The sequence below is a fragment of the Microcaecilia unicolor genome, chromosome 7 (genome assembly GCF_901765095.1).
Source record: "Microcaecilia unicolor chromosome 7, aMicUni1.1, whole genome shotgun sequence".
NCBI lineage: Eukaryota > Metazoa > Chordata > Amphibia > Gymnophiona > Siphonopidae > Microcaecilia > Microcaecilia unicolor.
Genome location: NC_044037.1, coordinates 223,812,072 through 223,829,431, shown reverse-complemented (window position 1 = coordinate 223,829,431; position 17,360 = coordinate 223,812,072). Strand labels below are relative to the sequence as shown.

General features: G+C 42.2%; 1 protein-coding gene across 1 annotated transcript in view; it reads right to left on the bottom strand.

The window, feature by feature from the left end:
* WIPF1 (WAS/WASL interacting protein family member 1) overlaps window positions 1–17,360 on the bottom strand; it is a 137,459-nt gene that overhangs the window by 19,267 nt on the left and 100,832 nt on the right. Inside the window, 2 exon segments of the mRNA XM_030210023.1 lie at window positions 5,999–6,128; window positions 10,620–10,713. Of these exon segments, the coding sequence (XP_030065883.1) occupies window positions 5,999–6,128; window positions 10,620–10,673 (184 nt within the window). The 5' untranslated portion in view covers window positions 10,674–10,713.

The following is a 17,360-nucleotide window of genomic DNA, read 5'->3' as shown; positions in this document are numbered from 1 at the left end:
TACAAATTCATATGAGCTGGAACAATTACAGTGGTGGAAATAAGTATTTGATCCCTTGCTGATTTTGTAAGTTTGCCCACTGACAAAGACATGAGCAGCCCATAATTGAAGGGTAGGTTATTGGTAACAGTGAGAGATAGCACATCACAAATTAAATCCGGAAAATCACATTGTGGAAAGTATATGAATTTATTTGCATTCTGCAGAGGGAAATAAGTATTTGATCCCCCACCAACCAGTAAGAGATCTGGCCCCTACAGACCAGGTAGATGCTCCAAATCAACTCGTTACCTGCATGACAGACAGCTGTCGGCAATGGTCACCTGTATGAAAGACACCTGGTGTTAAAGGGGCGATCAAGGAGGACAAAGCCGTAGCGGAGAAATTAAATGAATTCTTTGCTTCGGTCTTCACCGAGGAGGATTTGGGGGGGACACCGGTGCCGGAAAGAATATTTGAAGCGGGGGAGTCGGAGAAACTAAACAAATTCTCTGTAACCTTGGAGGATGTAATGGGTCAGTTCAGCAAGCTGAAGAGTAGTAAATCACCGGGACCTGATGGTATTCATCCCAGAGTATTAATAGAACTAAAAAATGAACTTGCGGAGCTACTGTTAGAAATATGCAATCTGTCCCTAAAATCGAGTGTAATACCGGAAGACTGGAGGGTAGCCAATGTTACTCCGATTTTTAAGAAAGGTTCCAGAGGAGATCCGGGAAATTATAGACCGGTGAGTCTGACGTCGGTGCCGGGCAAGATGGTGGAGGCTATTATTAAGAATAAAATTGCAGAGCATATACAAAAACATGGACTGATGAGACAAAGTCAGCACGGATTTAGTGAAGGGAAGTCTTGCCTCACCAATCTAATGCATTTTTTTGAGGGGGTAAGCAAACATGTGGACAATGGGGAGCCGGTTGATATTGTATATCTGGATTTTCAGAAGGCGTTTGACAAAGTGCCGCACAAAAGACTCCTGAATTAATTGCAGAGTCATGGAATCGGAGGTAGGGTATTATTATGGATTAAGAACTGGTTGAAAGATAGGAAGCAGAGAGTAGGATTGCGTGGCCAGTATTCTCAGTGGAGGAGGGTAGTTAGTGGGGTCCCGCAGGGGTCTGTGCTGGGTCCGTTGCTTTTTAATGTATTTATAAATGACCTAGAGATGGGAATAACTAGTGAGGTAATTAAATTCGCCGATGACACAAAATTATTCTGGGTCGTCAAGTCGCAGGAGGAATGTGAACGATTACAGGAGGACCTTGCGAGACTGGGAGAATGGGCGTGCAAGTGGCAGATGAAGTTCAATGTTGACAAGTGCAAAGTGATGCATGTGGGTAAGAGGAACCCGAATTATAGCTACGTCTTGCAAGGTTCCGCGTTAGGAGTTACGGATCAAGAAAGGGATCTGGGTGTCGTCGTCGATGATACGCTGAAACCTTCTGCTCAGTGTGCTGCTGCGGCTAGGAAAGCGAATAGAATGTTGGGTGTTATTAAGAAGGGTATGGAGTCCAGGTGTGCGGATGTTATAATGCCGTTGTATCGCTCCATGGTGCGACCGCACCTGGAGTATTGTGTTCAGTACTGGTCTCCGTATCTCAAAAAAGATATAGTAGAATTGGAAAAGGTACAGCGAAGGGCGACGAAAATGATAGTGGGGATGGGACGACTTTCCTATGAAGAGAGGCTGAGAAGGCTAGGGCTTTTCAGCTTGGAGAAGAGACGGCTGAGGGGAGATATGATAGAAGTGTATAAAATAATGAGTGGAATGGATCGGGTGGATGTGAAGCGACTGTTCACGCTATCCAAAAATACTAGGACTAGAGGGCATGAGTTGAAGCTACAGTGTGGTAAATTTAAAACGAATCGGAGAAAATTTTTCTTCACCCAACGTGTAATTAGACTCTGGAATTCATTGCCGGAGAACGTGGTACGGGCGGTTAGCTTGACGGAGTTTAAAAAGGGGTTAGATAGATTCCTAAAGGACAAGTCCATAGACCGCTATTAAATGGACTGGAAAAATTCCTCATTTTTAGGTATAACTTGTCTGGAATGTTTTTACGTTTGGGGAGCGTGCCAGGTGCCCTTGACCTGGATTGGCCACTGTCGGTGACAGGATGCTGGGCTAGATGGACCTTTGGTCTTTCCCAGTATGGCACTACTTATGTACTTATGCACAGACTCAGTGAATCAGTCAGACTCTAACCTCTACAAAATGGCCAAGAGCAAGGAGCTGTCTAAGGATGTCAGGGACAAGATCATACACCTGCACAAGGCTGGAATGGGCTACAAAACCATCAGTAAGACGCTGGGCGAGAAGGAGACAACTGTTGGTGCCATAGTAAGAAAATGGAAGAAGTACAAAATGACTGTCAATCGACAAAGATCTGGGGCTCCACGCAAAATCTCACCTCGTGGGGTATCCTTGATCATGAGGAAGGTTAGAAATCAGCCTACAACTACAAGGGGGGAACTTGTCAATGATCTCAAGGCAGCTGGGACCACTGTCACCACGAAAACCATTGGTAACACATTACGACATAACGGATTGCAATCCTGCAGTGCCCGCAAGGTCCCCCTGCTCCGGAAGGCACATGTGACGGCCCGTCTGAAGTTTGCCCGTGAACACCTGGATGATGCCGAGAGTGATTGGGAGAAGGTGCTGTGGTCAGATGAGACAAAAATTGAGCTCTTTGGCATGAACTCAACTCGCCGTGTTTGGAGGAAGAGAAATGCTGCCTATGACCCAAAGAACACCGTCCCCACTGTCAAGCATGGAGGTGGAAATGTTATGTTTTGGGGGTGTTTCTCTGCTAAGGGCACAGGACTACTTCACCGCATCAATGGGAGAATGGATGGGGCCATGTACCGTACAATTCTGAGTGACAACCTCCTTCCCTCCGCCAGGGCCTTAAAAATGGGTCGTGGCTGGGTCTTCCAGCACGACAATGACCCAAAACATACAGCCAAGGCAACAAAGGAGTGGCTCAGGAAGAAGCACATTAGGGTCATGGAGTGGCCTAGCCAATCACCAGACCTTAATCCCATTGAAAACTTATGGAGGGAGCTGAAGCTGCGAGTTGCCAAGCGACAGCCCAGAACTCTTAATGATTTAGAGATGATCTGCAAAGAGGAGTGGACCAAAATTCCTCCTGACATGTGTGCAAACCTCATCATCAACTACAGAAGACGTCTGACCGCTGTGCTTGCCAACAAGGGTTTTGCCACCAAGTATTAGGTCTTGTTTGCCAGAGGGATTAAATACTTATTTCCCTCTGCAGAATGCAAATAAATTCATATACTTTCCACAATGTGATTTTCCGGATTTAATTTGTGATGTGCTATCTCTCACTGTTACCAATAACCTACCCTTCAATTATGGGCTGCTCATGTCTTTGTCAGTGGGCAAACTTACAAAATCAGCAAGGGATCAAATACTTATTTCCACCACTGTACATAGACGACCCCTGACATAGGCATACAGCCAAAACATGGCCTATGTCAGGTCTCTTAATAAATTTGTTCCTCATACCAATTCTTGAGGCCCATTGTGCTCTTTTGTTGTTGGACCAGATTATATCCCCATGCACACCTCTACTTTAGACACACAGAGGTAGTGGTCTCAGCAGAAGTGTGTGCACAGATTATATTTTCAAATCTATGCATATTAAATATCTATTTAATATTCCATTAAAAAATATCTACATAAAAAGCAGGGGCAAATGCCTGCAAGTACATATACCCACAGCAAGTTTGAAAAGCAAAGTATGTGAAAATTGATTTGAAGTCCCAATGTAAAAAGCACCCATGCAAAGAGTCCTGGAACATTGTGCTTCTTGGACTTCAGGTGGAGTTAGGTGTTCTAGGTGAACCTCAGAAGAGCTTGTACATTTCTGTACTTCTTAGTTTATGAACTAAACATCTGCTAGTGAGAAGTTCCTTGGCCGCCTTAACCAAGTGAAGAGGAATGAGGCAGTTCAAGCAATAATCAGGAAGTGTTAATGAAAAAGGAAGAAAACTTTCAGACATTTTTGAAAATTTTATGCTATTTGCAAACATATGATATTTACAGATTAAATGGAAGTTTTATGTTTTTTTCCCTTTCTACTGTAGCTCGTCCCCTCCAAACAGATTCTCACTCACAATGAACAATTTAGAAAAATAAAGTTTGAAACTGAAAGGCTATCAGCTTATATTGTCTGCTATCTAAACCTTTGCTGCTTTTCAGATGTCTTTCCTCACTTGGACTAGTTAGAAGCTCCTTGTGCAACCCAAATCTGGTCTATGTATGGTTTAATTCTTCCTGAGAGCTGGGCCTCTCTCTCCTATCTACCAGTTTTATAAGCAAAATATCTGATGTCTGCATCTAACAACTATGGGCAATGAACATTAAACCTGACTCTGGCAGCCTGAGAATGGGTTCCATTCCCACTGCAGATCTTTGTGACTCTGGCCAAGTCACTTAACCCTCCACTGCCCCAGGTACAACATAAGTACTTTGATTGTAACCACAGAAAGGCAGTATATCAAAATCCCATCCACTGTCCCCTGTACTTCCCCTCTCCTACACACTCTACATTCTGGTTCTTATATAGATTGTTTTGTGGAACAACAATTTGATCTTATAGTTTTGCCCAATTTGATAAAGTGATCCTTGCTTAACTCCCACATTCACATCTGATGATACTATCTAAACTCTTCAATTTAACCCCACTTAACTACTTACTTTAAATTTTCTCACACAGGGCCTTGTCATCTTAATTTAGTGCCTCTTGTTCTTTGTCATGTGTCTTGTATGTTGGTGTTGACTAGATAGTAAGCCAAGGACTAGAGTCCGTCCAGTTTAAGGGTCATTTTACACTGAGCCACCTAGTCTTTAGGCCGCAAGACTGTGCGTAAATGCTGGCATTCTAGTCACATGCATACATGAACACACACACACATGTAAATGAGCAGTTCCTGGCTAAAAGGTATTCTGTGCCTAGATTGTTGGTGTGTACTTTGTGGGTGAGCTGGACACATATTTACACATGTAGACCATAAAATCTCAACCAACAGGCGGTCTTGTGCCATCTAAGCAAGTGCAGTTACACCAGTTTCTTGGCTAAGTGTCTGTGCCTTCAATATAGGCTACTTACGTTGGAATTCTATGGAGAAAAATAGGCAACTACTTTTATTTACAGAATAGGCTTCAAATAAGCGCTTTCCTAGTGCCTCCTTACAGAATTAGCCTCCATCCAGGCAATATTTAAAACAATTAAAGTAGGCAGGAGAGATAAGATGTTATATCAGTGGTACTTCACCCCACATAGATTGTCACAAATCTTTAAGATGGGATCAACAACTTGCTGGTGTCAATGCGGGGAACCAGGCACTTTTTGGCATATATGGTGGTCATGTCCTATCATTCATAACTTTTGGACTGCTCTTCATTCTCAACTCCTGCAATGTAGACCAGGGCTTCCCGCCATTAAACCAGATACCTGCCTTTTGAATGTGCGGCAGCTGGGAATAAAGAAGGAACTTCACCAATTCTTACCTCATGTTTACACAGCGGCTCGGATTTGGGTGGCAAAACATTGGAAACAAACTACAGTACCATCTGTGGTTCAGGTTTTCAGCAGGTTTTGGCTGGAGGGGGTCCCCAACCCCCCCCCCCCCCCCAGCTGAAGCGCTTTTTCCATCGCTGGTCTCCGGCGTCACCACCGCATTTCCTGCCCTGCTCTCTCTTCCCCTCATGTCCTGTCCAGCATGCTCGTTTTAATGAAATTGAGAATGTGCGCATGCTCAATTTCACTAAAATGAGCGTGCCAGATGTAAGAGGAAGAGAGAGTAGGGCAGGAAATGCGGTGGCGCCGCCAGAAACCAGTGCTGGAATTAACGCTTCAGCTGGCAGGGCCCCCTGTGCCCCCCGTAGTTACACCACTGATACTTAGAACAATTAGAATTGTGACAGCTATGCTGTAGGTCCTAAACTAAGAACAATTGCTGTACTTACTGTCCAGTACTGGGGCACTCCTGTCATTAGTAACAGCCTTCTTAAGCCTCTTTCCTTTGTTGATGTCCGATAAAAGAGCATTTCTGTTGACTTGTTCAGACTTATTTAACGAGGGCTTTTCTGTATTTGCCTAGAATATAACATTGCAAAATTAATGTTTGGAAAACTAATCAACCACGTACTAATTTCTCTCACTTCAGTGGATCTCATTCTGGACAAGTACAACCCAAGCTTATGGGGGGTGGTGGGAACGGTGAGAGGACGTGTGTAGAGAGATGAGTCCAGTGGCGCCTCCAAAGAAACTACATCTGCTACTTCCTCAGGGATCAGCTGCCGCTCGGAGCGTCAAACTGCGCTATGTTTATTGAATGGGAAAGTTAACAGCTATATGAAGAAATTCTGTGGGGAAGTAAGAAAAAGTTTGGGGACCTTTGCGTGGTGGTGCTGGGTTTGTTTAAGACGCTGTTATTTGTTTATCTGGGAAAGCTGCACAACAGGGAGGGGAGGGACCTTAGAGGGGTAGGTTTGGTGTTCTGATATGCTTGATGGAGGAAGAGGGGAAAATTTAAACCTATATAAAAATGTTAAAAGTGGAAGCTATTCCTGATTTGTCCTGTTTATCTGTCTCAGATTGTAAGCTCTGTTGAGCAGGGACTCTCTCATACATGTTTAGTGTACATCGCTGAGTACGTCTAGTAGCGCTATAGAAATGATAAGTAGTAGTAGCAGGTTATCATTGCTGAAGACAATGTCATGATTGTTTAGCCTTAGCTGGCTTCCACCCTGAAGAGTGCTGTAGCAATTGCTATTTTTCTCAGGTGTACTTATGGCATGCCTTTGGATGTTACGAACATTCATTGTGTTGTAAAGCTTTATTAATATTTTGAATAATGGATTATAAATAAAGACCGCCTATAAATAAAAGAAGCAAGGCTGTGATCTGCTGGACCTATTGAACATAAAGAGGCGTGTTTTTAAAGCACTTAGACTTACAAAGTTACATGAGTCAGTCAAGCCCAAAGTAGAGGCAAAATCCAACAAGAAAGAACAGGAAAGAGAAAGTTGGAAATCAGATGCAGACCACAACAGTATGGTAATCACTTTATTGAAGATAAACCTGATGTGGTCATGTTTCAGCTTATGCCTGCGTCAGGGCCACAGACATCCAAGAATTATGGATGTCATAATTCTTCAGTTATAGATTGTTCTTCCAAAACACTCCTATGGCTCCTTCACACAATGAGCACTGTAAGATAACTATATCCAGTGATTAGCTGTTGATTCTGTATCTTTCGGTCCACCAAAGTTATCTTACAACACTCATTATTTGAAGGAAGCCGAAACGTGGCCAAGTTAGGTTTGTCATCAATAAAGTGATTGGTTTGCATCATTTCTGACTTTTCCTTTCCTACTCATCAAAGATAAACCATGGGTGAAATAACACCCTTATTCCTTGCCCTTCTTGCACCATGGTTACAGGGAGACAAGCAGCATGTGGACAGAGAGAGTAATTTTACAAAATAATGTGTGTTTATAATGCATCTTCTAAAATTACTCTATGAACAATGACAAGATCACACATACTTGTATGCATGTCCTGGGCGGAGGGAGCACAGGCAGAGCTGCTCATACTTTATAAAATACAAATCATGTGTATTATATGCCTGTACAGTACATTTACATCAGCTTAACGGGCAACCATTTTAGGATTGGAAGCAGTATAAGCAGGAGGAATCTCCAGTCGCTCCTGCTTATGCTGTTTCCAATCCCAAAATGGCTGCCGGGACCTCCGCATATATTTATGCCTGCAGTTTCTGTAGGATTTGTGCTGGTACTTTATAAAGAGCATGGGTGCCTATGAGGCATATTTTCAAAGCACTTAGTCTCCCAAAGTTCCATAGAAAACTATGGAACTTAGCCTCCCAAAGTGCTTTGAAAATATGCCTCTATGTGTCTTTATAAGACAGGCATCCTTTTGCCCCCTCAATCCAAGTGACCAGTTATAAATTTACCCCCAGAAAAGGCATGTGCTGTAAGTCTGTCTGCTTCTACCTTAGCTCACAAAAGGGGAAAATGAAGAGAAAAGAAGCACCTGGCATGGGGATATAAGGGGATATATGTTTGATCCCTTCTATGTATTTTGCGTTTTTAGCATTACTTTCCAAAACAGCATCCTACCTACTAAAACTGTATATTTTTATTAGTCTTATTTTAAAACAATTGAGTTATGAATGCTTATGAAAGATGCATGAAAAGTCACAGATGTGAATAGTGGTTATAGTACTAAACATTAGTGGTTGAAAGCATTGGACTTGCAAGAAGGCTGGGGTGACCTGTATGGAGGGACCATGAAGACCTACTTTTTATCCACTGTGGTAAAAGGGGGCCTCGGCGCATGTCAAAAACACACACCGAGGCCAGCATAGGCCCCCTTTTGTCGCAGCTTGGTAAAAGGGGCCCAAAGTTTGCACCAATGCGTACAGTTTAAAAACTGGCCTCTTGCAATAATTTTGAAATCCAATTTTGGTGGTAAAAGGCAATTTGTCTGATTAAAATGACTTATCTGAAAACAAATTACTCTCCTCCACTAAAGATGCAAACGCAGCGGTTTCACTTTGGGTGGGATTGGAAAAGAACGTGCAGAGTTTGTGAGATTAATCGCCACATGTTTTCCATAGAAATTTTATCCAAAGAAAAAACAGGTGCCGCTGGTCCATGTGCACTTCGGGGTCAATATTTGAAGTGATTTAACCAATTAAAAATTGCCTGTGCGGGGCTATCCGCTGATATTCACCAACACTGAACCATATAGTGCTGCTGAAAATCCCCTCTAAGGGGCCCTTTTACTAAGCTGCGGTAAAAAGTGGCCTGCGGTAGTGTGGATGTGTGAAATTGGTGCGCACTGGGCCATTTTTTTAAATCGCGGCTGGGAAAAAAAGCTTTTTTATATGGGGGCAGTAAATGGCTGTGTGCTAAGATTAAAAGTAGTGCATACCGCCTGAGCCCTTACCACCACCCACTGACCTAGCGGTAAGGGCTCACATGCTACTCGCGCAGCTGATGCCAATGTGGCCACACTAACGATTACTGCTGGGAACAGCCACCGCGATAGAAAGCAAAAAAATTACCATCTACCGCAGGAAACAGCGCATGCCAACCTCCGAATTACCACCAGGTGCCCGCACTACCCAAGTGTTAGCCTACTATTACTTAGTAAAAGGGTCCCTAAGAGGAGCATAATCAAACGGCGCCAGCCAAATAGATGGCCAGCCATCTTTGGGGCCGGCTCCGCAAGGGGGCGGAGCCAACCGTATTTTCGAAATACGGTTGGGGCTGGCTAAATCGATCGCGGGTTTAGAGGAGATGGCCGGCTTCGTTTTCCAGCCATAATGGAAACTGGGCCCAGTCAACTCAAACCCGGCGAAATGCAAGGCATTTGGTAGTGGGAAGAGCCAGCATTTGTAGTGCACTGGCCCCCCTCACATGCTAGGACACCAACCGGGCACCCTAGGGGGCACTTCTAGAAATTAAAAAAAAAAAAGCTCCCAGGTGCACAGCTCCCTTACCTTGGGTACTCAGCCCCCCAAACCCCACTCCCCACAACTCTACACCATTACCATAGCCCTAAGGGGTGAAGGGGGGCACCTACATGTGGGTACAGTGGGTTTTGGGGTTTTTTGGAGGGTTCAACATTGAACACCACTAGTGGAACAGGTGGGGGGGGGGGGGGATGGGCCTGGGTCCATCTGCCTGAAGTGCATTGCACCCACTAAATACTGCTCCAGGGACCTGCAAACTGCTGTCGGGGAGCTGGGTATGACATTTCAGACTGTCAAAAAAACGTGTTTTTTTTAATTTTGTTTGGGTGGGAGGGGGTTGGTGACCACTGGGGGAGTAAGGGGAGGTCATCCCCGTTTCCCTCCGGTGGTCATCTGGTCAATTGGGGCACTTTTTTGTGACTTGGACCTAAAAATAAATGGACCAAGTGCAGCCAGCAAAATTTTGAGCCGGCCATCTTTTTTCCATTATGGGGTGAAGCCAGTTATCTCGTAACCACGTCCCCCCATCCCAACCCACCTTCTGTACCCTCCCTTGAAGGTTGGCTGGCTCCACGACGAAAAGCAGTTGGGGCCGGCTAAAATCGGCTTTCGATTATACCAATTTGGCCGGGATCAGGAGATCGCCGGCCATCTCCCGATTTGTGTCGGAAGATGGCCGGCGATCTCTTTCAAAAATAAGCTCATAAGTGTCTCAGCCAAAACTGGCTATATTGTGGGTGGTCTGGGGGCAGCACTGGCGCTTAACTGGATAAAATGGACAGCATTAAACACAGTCCTATCTTTATCCGGTTTCACCTATCTGGTTAAGGGCTGAATACTGGCCTTAACTGCATACGTGCTGGCTGTCTGCACATACCCAGATATTCAATGCTGGCGCCTGGATGTGGCCTGGCATTGAATACTGGACAAAAAGCAGCCGCTGGTTAAAAAAAAAATGCTCACTACAGTGGCTGAGTATTTACACGTTCCAGGGCATTTTCAGAGGGAACTTAATCCTGTAAATCCTGAGTACAATAAAACATCCACCATTTACATCTTATACATAACCTTAAATATCACACCTGGGCAAATGTTGCTGGAGGGGGAGGAGGAGGTGGAGGCGGAGGAACAGGCATTGTTTACCAACTCTGCTTTGGGTTATTTCAGCTCTGAAACCTACCAGTGAGAAAACAAATAAATCAAATTAGTACATTTTTACAATACAATATGGGTATTTCTATATCACAACAGCCAAAAAAATTTAGTTCAGTGCAGATTTACAAAAATGTATGAACCAGCTATTTCTGAGAATTACAAATATTAATATATAATAGTTAAGAACTATCAGAAAAAAGCATACAATGCGCTTCAGATCTAATAAAAGAAGGTAACACATTCCAGCACGTTACAGCCTGATAGGAAAATGTAGAGGAAAATACACATTTGTATTTTTAACAGATGTATAATTCAAAGAAATTTTGTTTTGTAAGCTTTAAAACCTTACAATTAGAGGGAGGGTTTATAAGTTGGTTCATACAGTATATATAGGTCACTATCACCGACTTGCAAGTATTTCACTCTCAAAACAATTAGTTAAATGGGGAGGAAAAGACTTCAGATGCTTGGCAACCACATACACATCTTTTGTTGTAGATACCTTGCTGCTCAGAGTTTACTTTTGAAAATTAGTTTTTTTCGGATGTAAACTACTTGCGAGCGTCGTCATGAGTCAAAAAACCTCTCCATATGTGTCTCATTTAATTTTTATTGTTTTAAATTTTTTTGAAAAGATTTTCTGTTATTATCTTGACTAATACTTGATAAGAGATACAAAAAGGAACTTATCTACCCAGTAGTTTGAGCCACATACCAGATAAGTGCCTTTCTGTATCTCTAATCAAGTATTAGTCAACAGAATAATAGAAAATATCTTTAAAAAATTTTTTAAAACACTCCCAGTGGTTCCCCCAGTTTTCAGAAAGCACTCACGGACCCAATACACAAACCACCAGGATTCTTTACCAGTCCAGACAGGGAGAGGCAATAAATAATTATTTATTGTCTTAAAAATTGAACAATGAACAAAAAATGTGTAATCAGCAAACAATAACAGGTAACTGAAATATGGATCAATTATAAAACTAACTAAATGTTTGCTTACTTTCTAGGAAGTACCTGGGGAGATCAGGGCATATATCTGTTCACAGAGCTTCAGCAAAAAGAGATCTCTTTTTCTCTCTTCTCCTGGGCTAAAACTCAAGCAACAGCCAGCATTTGCTGGGTAATTTCAAACTCCAGGCCAAATCAGAGCCCAGAACAGTCAAGTTTCTAATAAAAACTGGTTAAATCACTACAGGCACTTCCTATTATCTGTGTGCCAACTAAAAGAAAGAGAACTCAGTCCTCTGTAACAGCTTTAAGCGTAAACATTCACCATCTGCTGGCCAAATAGGAGAAATACACTTCAGAACGTAATCAATGCAGGAAAATATCCAATACATTTTACAGGTTTAAAACACTGTTTCTTCACAATATGTACCACATTTAGTGGGCATGTCCCAAGGCACAGTGATATTGAACAATGGTCTTACATTTTATCCAGCAAATGGTGCAAGTATCTTACCCTGCTAAAAGCAGACCATTGTTTGCTACATTTTAAACCATATGGAGTGAAAGTGGAAACTCATCGTTTAGTGACTAATGTGTTTATGGCCAGTAAGTTGGCTTTGGCAGCTGCCTGGAAGCAACCATTTTTGGCCTCCTTTGGACACAATTTTGAGGAAGTTGGATCACAAATGTCTAAATTGACAGAAATACGGAATGGTAGATTGATTTCGTTTCATACAATTTGGGACATTTATTATAACTGAAAACTTCAGAGGGGAAAAATTGTCTTGTGAAACACAACTTATATGGTTCTCCTCTGGGGTTCTTTAGGCCTTGCTCAGGAACGATGTGGCACTTGTTTTGGATCTTGACAGTACTCCTGGGAAGGGGGAGGGGGGTTGGGGAAGGGTTGGTTATCTTTTTGTATAGGTTGATGGCGAATATTAGCTGTCAAATACTTTTCAAAGTTAATTATGCTCTTTGTATTTGACTGGTCTTTTAATCACCTTTAATAAAGAAAAAAAAAGAAAATCAGCATCCTTGCCATATTCCAGAATTTGGTTGGATTTTCTTTTTCAGAGTGTCAATAGGGTCGTGGTTCATCAGCACATGAAATGTTCTGACAACTGGCGACTGCTTTCATCAATGCAGTCTTGATTATCCAAGACGACAATGGCTCCCCCCTTTGTTGGTTGGTTTGATAATATTGACTCTTTCCCTGATGTTGGTAACTGCCAACTTCTCTAGCTTGGTAAGATTATAGTAAATTGTGTGAGGTCGATATTCAAAGCTCCTAGATATCTTGTCCAGGGCTAACTGGGTACATTCAGCGGCACTTAACTGGACAGTGCCACTGAAAATGCCCGGTTAGCACCCAAGTTTAAATTGGCTATTTTGTGGGTATTCTGGGGGCAGAGCCAGTACTTTGCCAGTTAAGTGCCAATATTCAGTACTTAACCAGCTAAAATAACTGCATAAATAGAACCGCCTAAAACACAGTCCAGTCTTTATTCAGTTCTTCTTAACCGATTAAGTGCTGAATATCACACTTAACCGGCTAAGCTTTAGCCAGACACGCATACCCGGATATTCACTGCCGGAGCCTGGACATGTCCCAGCGATGAACATCTAGGCATAAAGCTGTTGGTGGTTAGCAAAATGCTGACTACCACCAGCTATCTACTCCTGTGTTTCCTTCTCTTTAAATCTATAACATCTTTCATGACCATTTGATGAAAAGCATGCACCCAATGAGAATTATGATTGACAACTGAAATATCAGGATAAACAACAGACTGTTTAGAGAAATGGTGATTGACTTGTAATTTCCTGGTGAATTAAACAGGTTGATTCTATTATGTAAAGAGATCTACCTGATGGTTGGTACAAAGACTTTTTTTTTTCTGGATTAGAAAGGGTCATTTTAGATAAGTTTACTATGGGGTGATAAGGTAAATAATGGTCTCCTGATCTCCTTCTGCCATGTACAAGGGAGCTCCTCCAAATTATCAGTGATCCTCCTCTGTAATCCCTATTTCAGGCCATTCCATATTCTCTCTAGAAAATCTTTGTCTCTGTTATCTTAATTTTGAATCAGTGATGGCAAGAACAGAGAAGCAGAGATAGGAAGAGCATCACCTGAATTGCTTCCAATTCTTTTTCTTCTTTCCTCATCCATGTCTGGAATGTCTTCCTCTCTTTCCCTAACATTCCTAAAAAAATCATTCTTTATTTTCAGTATTTAATAAGACTTTCCTATGGTCTCTTAATAACCTGTTTGTTTTGGTGGTTATTAACTCCTAAACCTTCAGTGTTGGATAAACGGTAAATAAAGCCCTTCTGATAGTCTGTCTTGTCTCTTTAGTATTATTTTTACTTATTTTTTTTTTTACAACCTTTTAAAAATTTAACTAAGTTCTTACTAAACACTTCTAGCAAAACATTAATAAAGGCAGCATTCTCCTTAAGATATCTCTTTTTGCTCAAATCCACATGCAACTTTGACCTGACAGTATTTGAGGAGAGTAGCATAGAGAAGCTGTGATCTGATGAGTTGCATCCCAAGGCAAACTTGGTCGATCCCAGTTGGTCATCTTGCTCTGAATCGTCATGAAACAGCGATAATCTCAAGGATCTATCTTGTAATTTCTCTTCATTATAGCTTAAAATATTGTCACAGATTGATGTAAAATAGTTTTCCCCCCTCCTGAATTTCTCTATTACTACATATATGTCCAATCCTTAAATAAAATGTAATATTAGACAAAGGGAACCTGAGCAAACACAACACTTTTAAAATTATTACTTCAAGGTTATCCAATACCCATAATCACCAATATTAAAAAGTAACTGTCCCCCTTAATCAACCATTTGTTGATTAACCAAATTTAATTGATTGAACAGAGCAAGGCTTGATTGCAGCTAGCCCTGTTGAATCGAAACCTCACTATACAGTGAATCTTAACATAAGAGCAAACTAGGTACTACAACGTTTCTTTAACAATGCTATGCCATAATATGAAATATATCAGTCTGGAAAGGGTTACAAAGCCATTTCTAAAGCTCTGGGACTCCACCGAACCACACAGAGAGCCATTATTTCCAAATGGAAAAGACTTGGAATAGTGGTGAATCTTCCTAGGAGAGCTCAACCTAGCAAAATTGCTCCAAAGGTGCAGCTACAATTCATCCAGGAAATCACAAAACATTCCAGAACATCCAAAGAACTGCAGGCTCAGCTAAGTTCAGATTTCATGACTCTACAATAAGAGGGACTGGGCAAAAATGGGATTCATGGGAGAGTAGCAAGGTAGAAACTGCTGCTATGCAACAGTACTATCAACGCTTGTCTCACGTTTACAAAAACACAACTAGATGATCCCCATGCCTTTTTAGATAATGTTCTATGGACACATGAGTCAAAAGTGGAACTCTTTGGACAAAACAGGTTCCTCAATGTCTGGCATAAAGCAAATACATCATTCCATAGTAAGATCATCATACGAGCAGTCAAACATGGTGGTGGTGGTAGTGTGATGGTGTGGGGATACTTTACTGCCTCAGGACTTGGAAAACTTGCTACTACTGAAGGAACCATGAATTCTGCACTGTACCAGAAAATTCTTAAGGATAATGTCTGATCAATTGTCCATGACTTGAAGCTGAAGCATAATTGGGTTATGGGTTATGAATCAAGACAGTGATCCAAAATACAAAAGTAGTCTACATCTGAATGGCCGAGAAACAAAATTAAAGTTTTGGAGTGGCCTAGTCAAAGGTCTGACCTGAGTCCAATACAGCTGCTGTGGCAGGACCTCAAACAAGCAGTTCATGTACGTTTTAGGAATGTGTCCAAATTAAAGCAGTTCTGCACGATAAGAGTAGAGGTTTGGAAGGGGGGGATGTGGTGGAGGTGGGAGGATAGGGGATCGATTACTTATTGTAAAAACTATGTTTTTTATCTTGCTTCTTGTTGAGTTATTTAATCAATAAAAATATTTAAACATAAAGCAGTTCTGCAAAGAAGAGTTTGCTAAGATTCTTCAAAAGTGAAGAAATAGACCGCTATCAAACTACAGACAGAATTTGGTTGTAATTATTGCTGCTGAAGATAGTTGAACCAGTTAAGTTTAGGGGGCAGTTACTTTTTCACATAAGTGATATAGCTGTTGGATAATATTTTTTTGTTAAATAAATGAAATAATGATTTTAAAACTGTGTTATGGATTTATTCAGGTTTCTTTTGTCTATTATTACCTTTTGTTTAAAGACCGAAACTATTCGGTGTAACATATTTGCAATAATGGAAATCAGTAAGGAGAAAAGCTTTTCCATATCACTTGTATGTGTTATCAGAATTTTCTTTTATTTTCCATGCTTTTTATGCATTACTGCTTTTTCTTTTTATATATCTCACGCTTCCATCTTATATTTATGTAATTTTTTTTTCTATAGTATACATCCACCCAGACACAGCATGGCCATGCCCAGTATTATATGCTTTTAGTTTGTATTTATTAGATCTTATATACATCTCAGTTCTGTTATTTTTGACTGTATCTCCTTGATTTGGTCAGGCACTTGCCTCTCTTCTTGACCAAATCCTTTAAAAACAACAGACAGTTGGCAATCCAACCTCCTGAATCCTGAGTACATCTAACAGGGCCCCCCAGGGGCGTAGCCAGACAGCAGATTTTGGGTGGGCCTAGGCAAGAAGTGGGTGGGCACAAAATATTCTCTCCCCCACCCCTACATCAAAAAAATATCTCAGCTGGTAGGAAAAATGCTTCTCTCCAGTCTCCACCTTGGTAGTCTGCAGCAGGCATGTGCTGAAAACTGAGCATGCAAAGGTGCCAGTATTGTGGAGAGCAGCATTTTCATTACCATGTGCTACTGTTGGATGGGCCTGAGCCCTAGGTGGGTGGGCCCTGGCCCACCCAGGCCCACCTGTGGCTACGCCACTGGGGCCCCCCATAAACATCTGGGCTGCAGGCAGGTGCTTAGTTTGCCAATGCCTTAATTCTGCCCTGTCCACAGCAACAGATATTATTTGACAGTGTATATGGCAACCAACAAGAAAATTATATGATCCAGTTATTTGGTTTAACAGACTAAAAACAAAGAAAATGAGACACTGAAAGGAGCATAATCGAATCGGACGCCCAAGTTTTCATAAAGGCATCCTCGCAGGACGGCCCCATCAAGGGGCGGGGCAACCCGTATTATCGAAACAAGATGGCCGTCCATCTTTTGTTTTGATAATACGGTTGGAGACGCCCAATCATGAAATTTAGGTCGACCTTAGAGATGGTCGTCGTTAGGTCGTTTTTGAGATGGCTGGCTCCGGTTTTCGGCAATAATGGAAACTGAGGACGCCCATCTCAAAAACTACCAAATCCAAGCCCTTTGGTCGTGGGAGGAGCCAGCATTCGTAGTGCACTGATCCCCCTGACATGCCAGGACACCAACCGGGCACCCTAGGAGGCACCGCAGTGGACTTCAGAAAAAGGTCCCAGGTGCATAGCTCTCTTACCTTGGGTGCTGAGCCCCCCCAACCCCCTCAAAACCAACCACTGTACACTACTACCATAGCCCTTAGGGATGAAGGGGGGGACACACACATGTGGATACAGTGGGTTTCTGGTGGGTTTTGGAGGGCTCACATTTACCACCACAAGTGTAACAGGTAGGGGGGGATGGGTTTTAGTGGGTCCGCC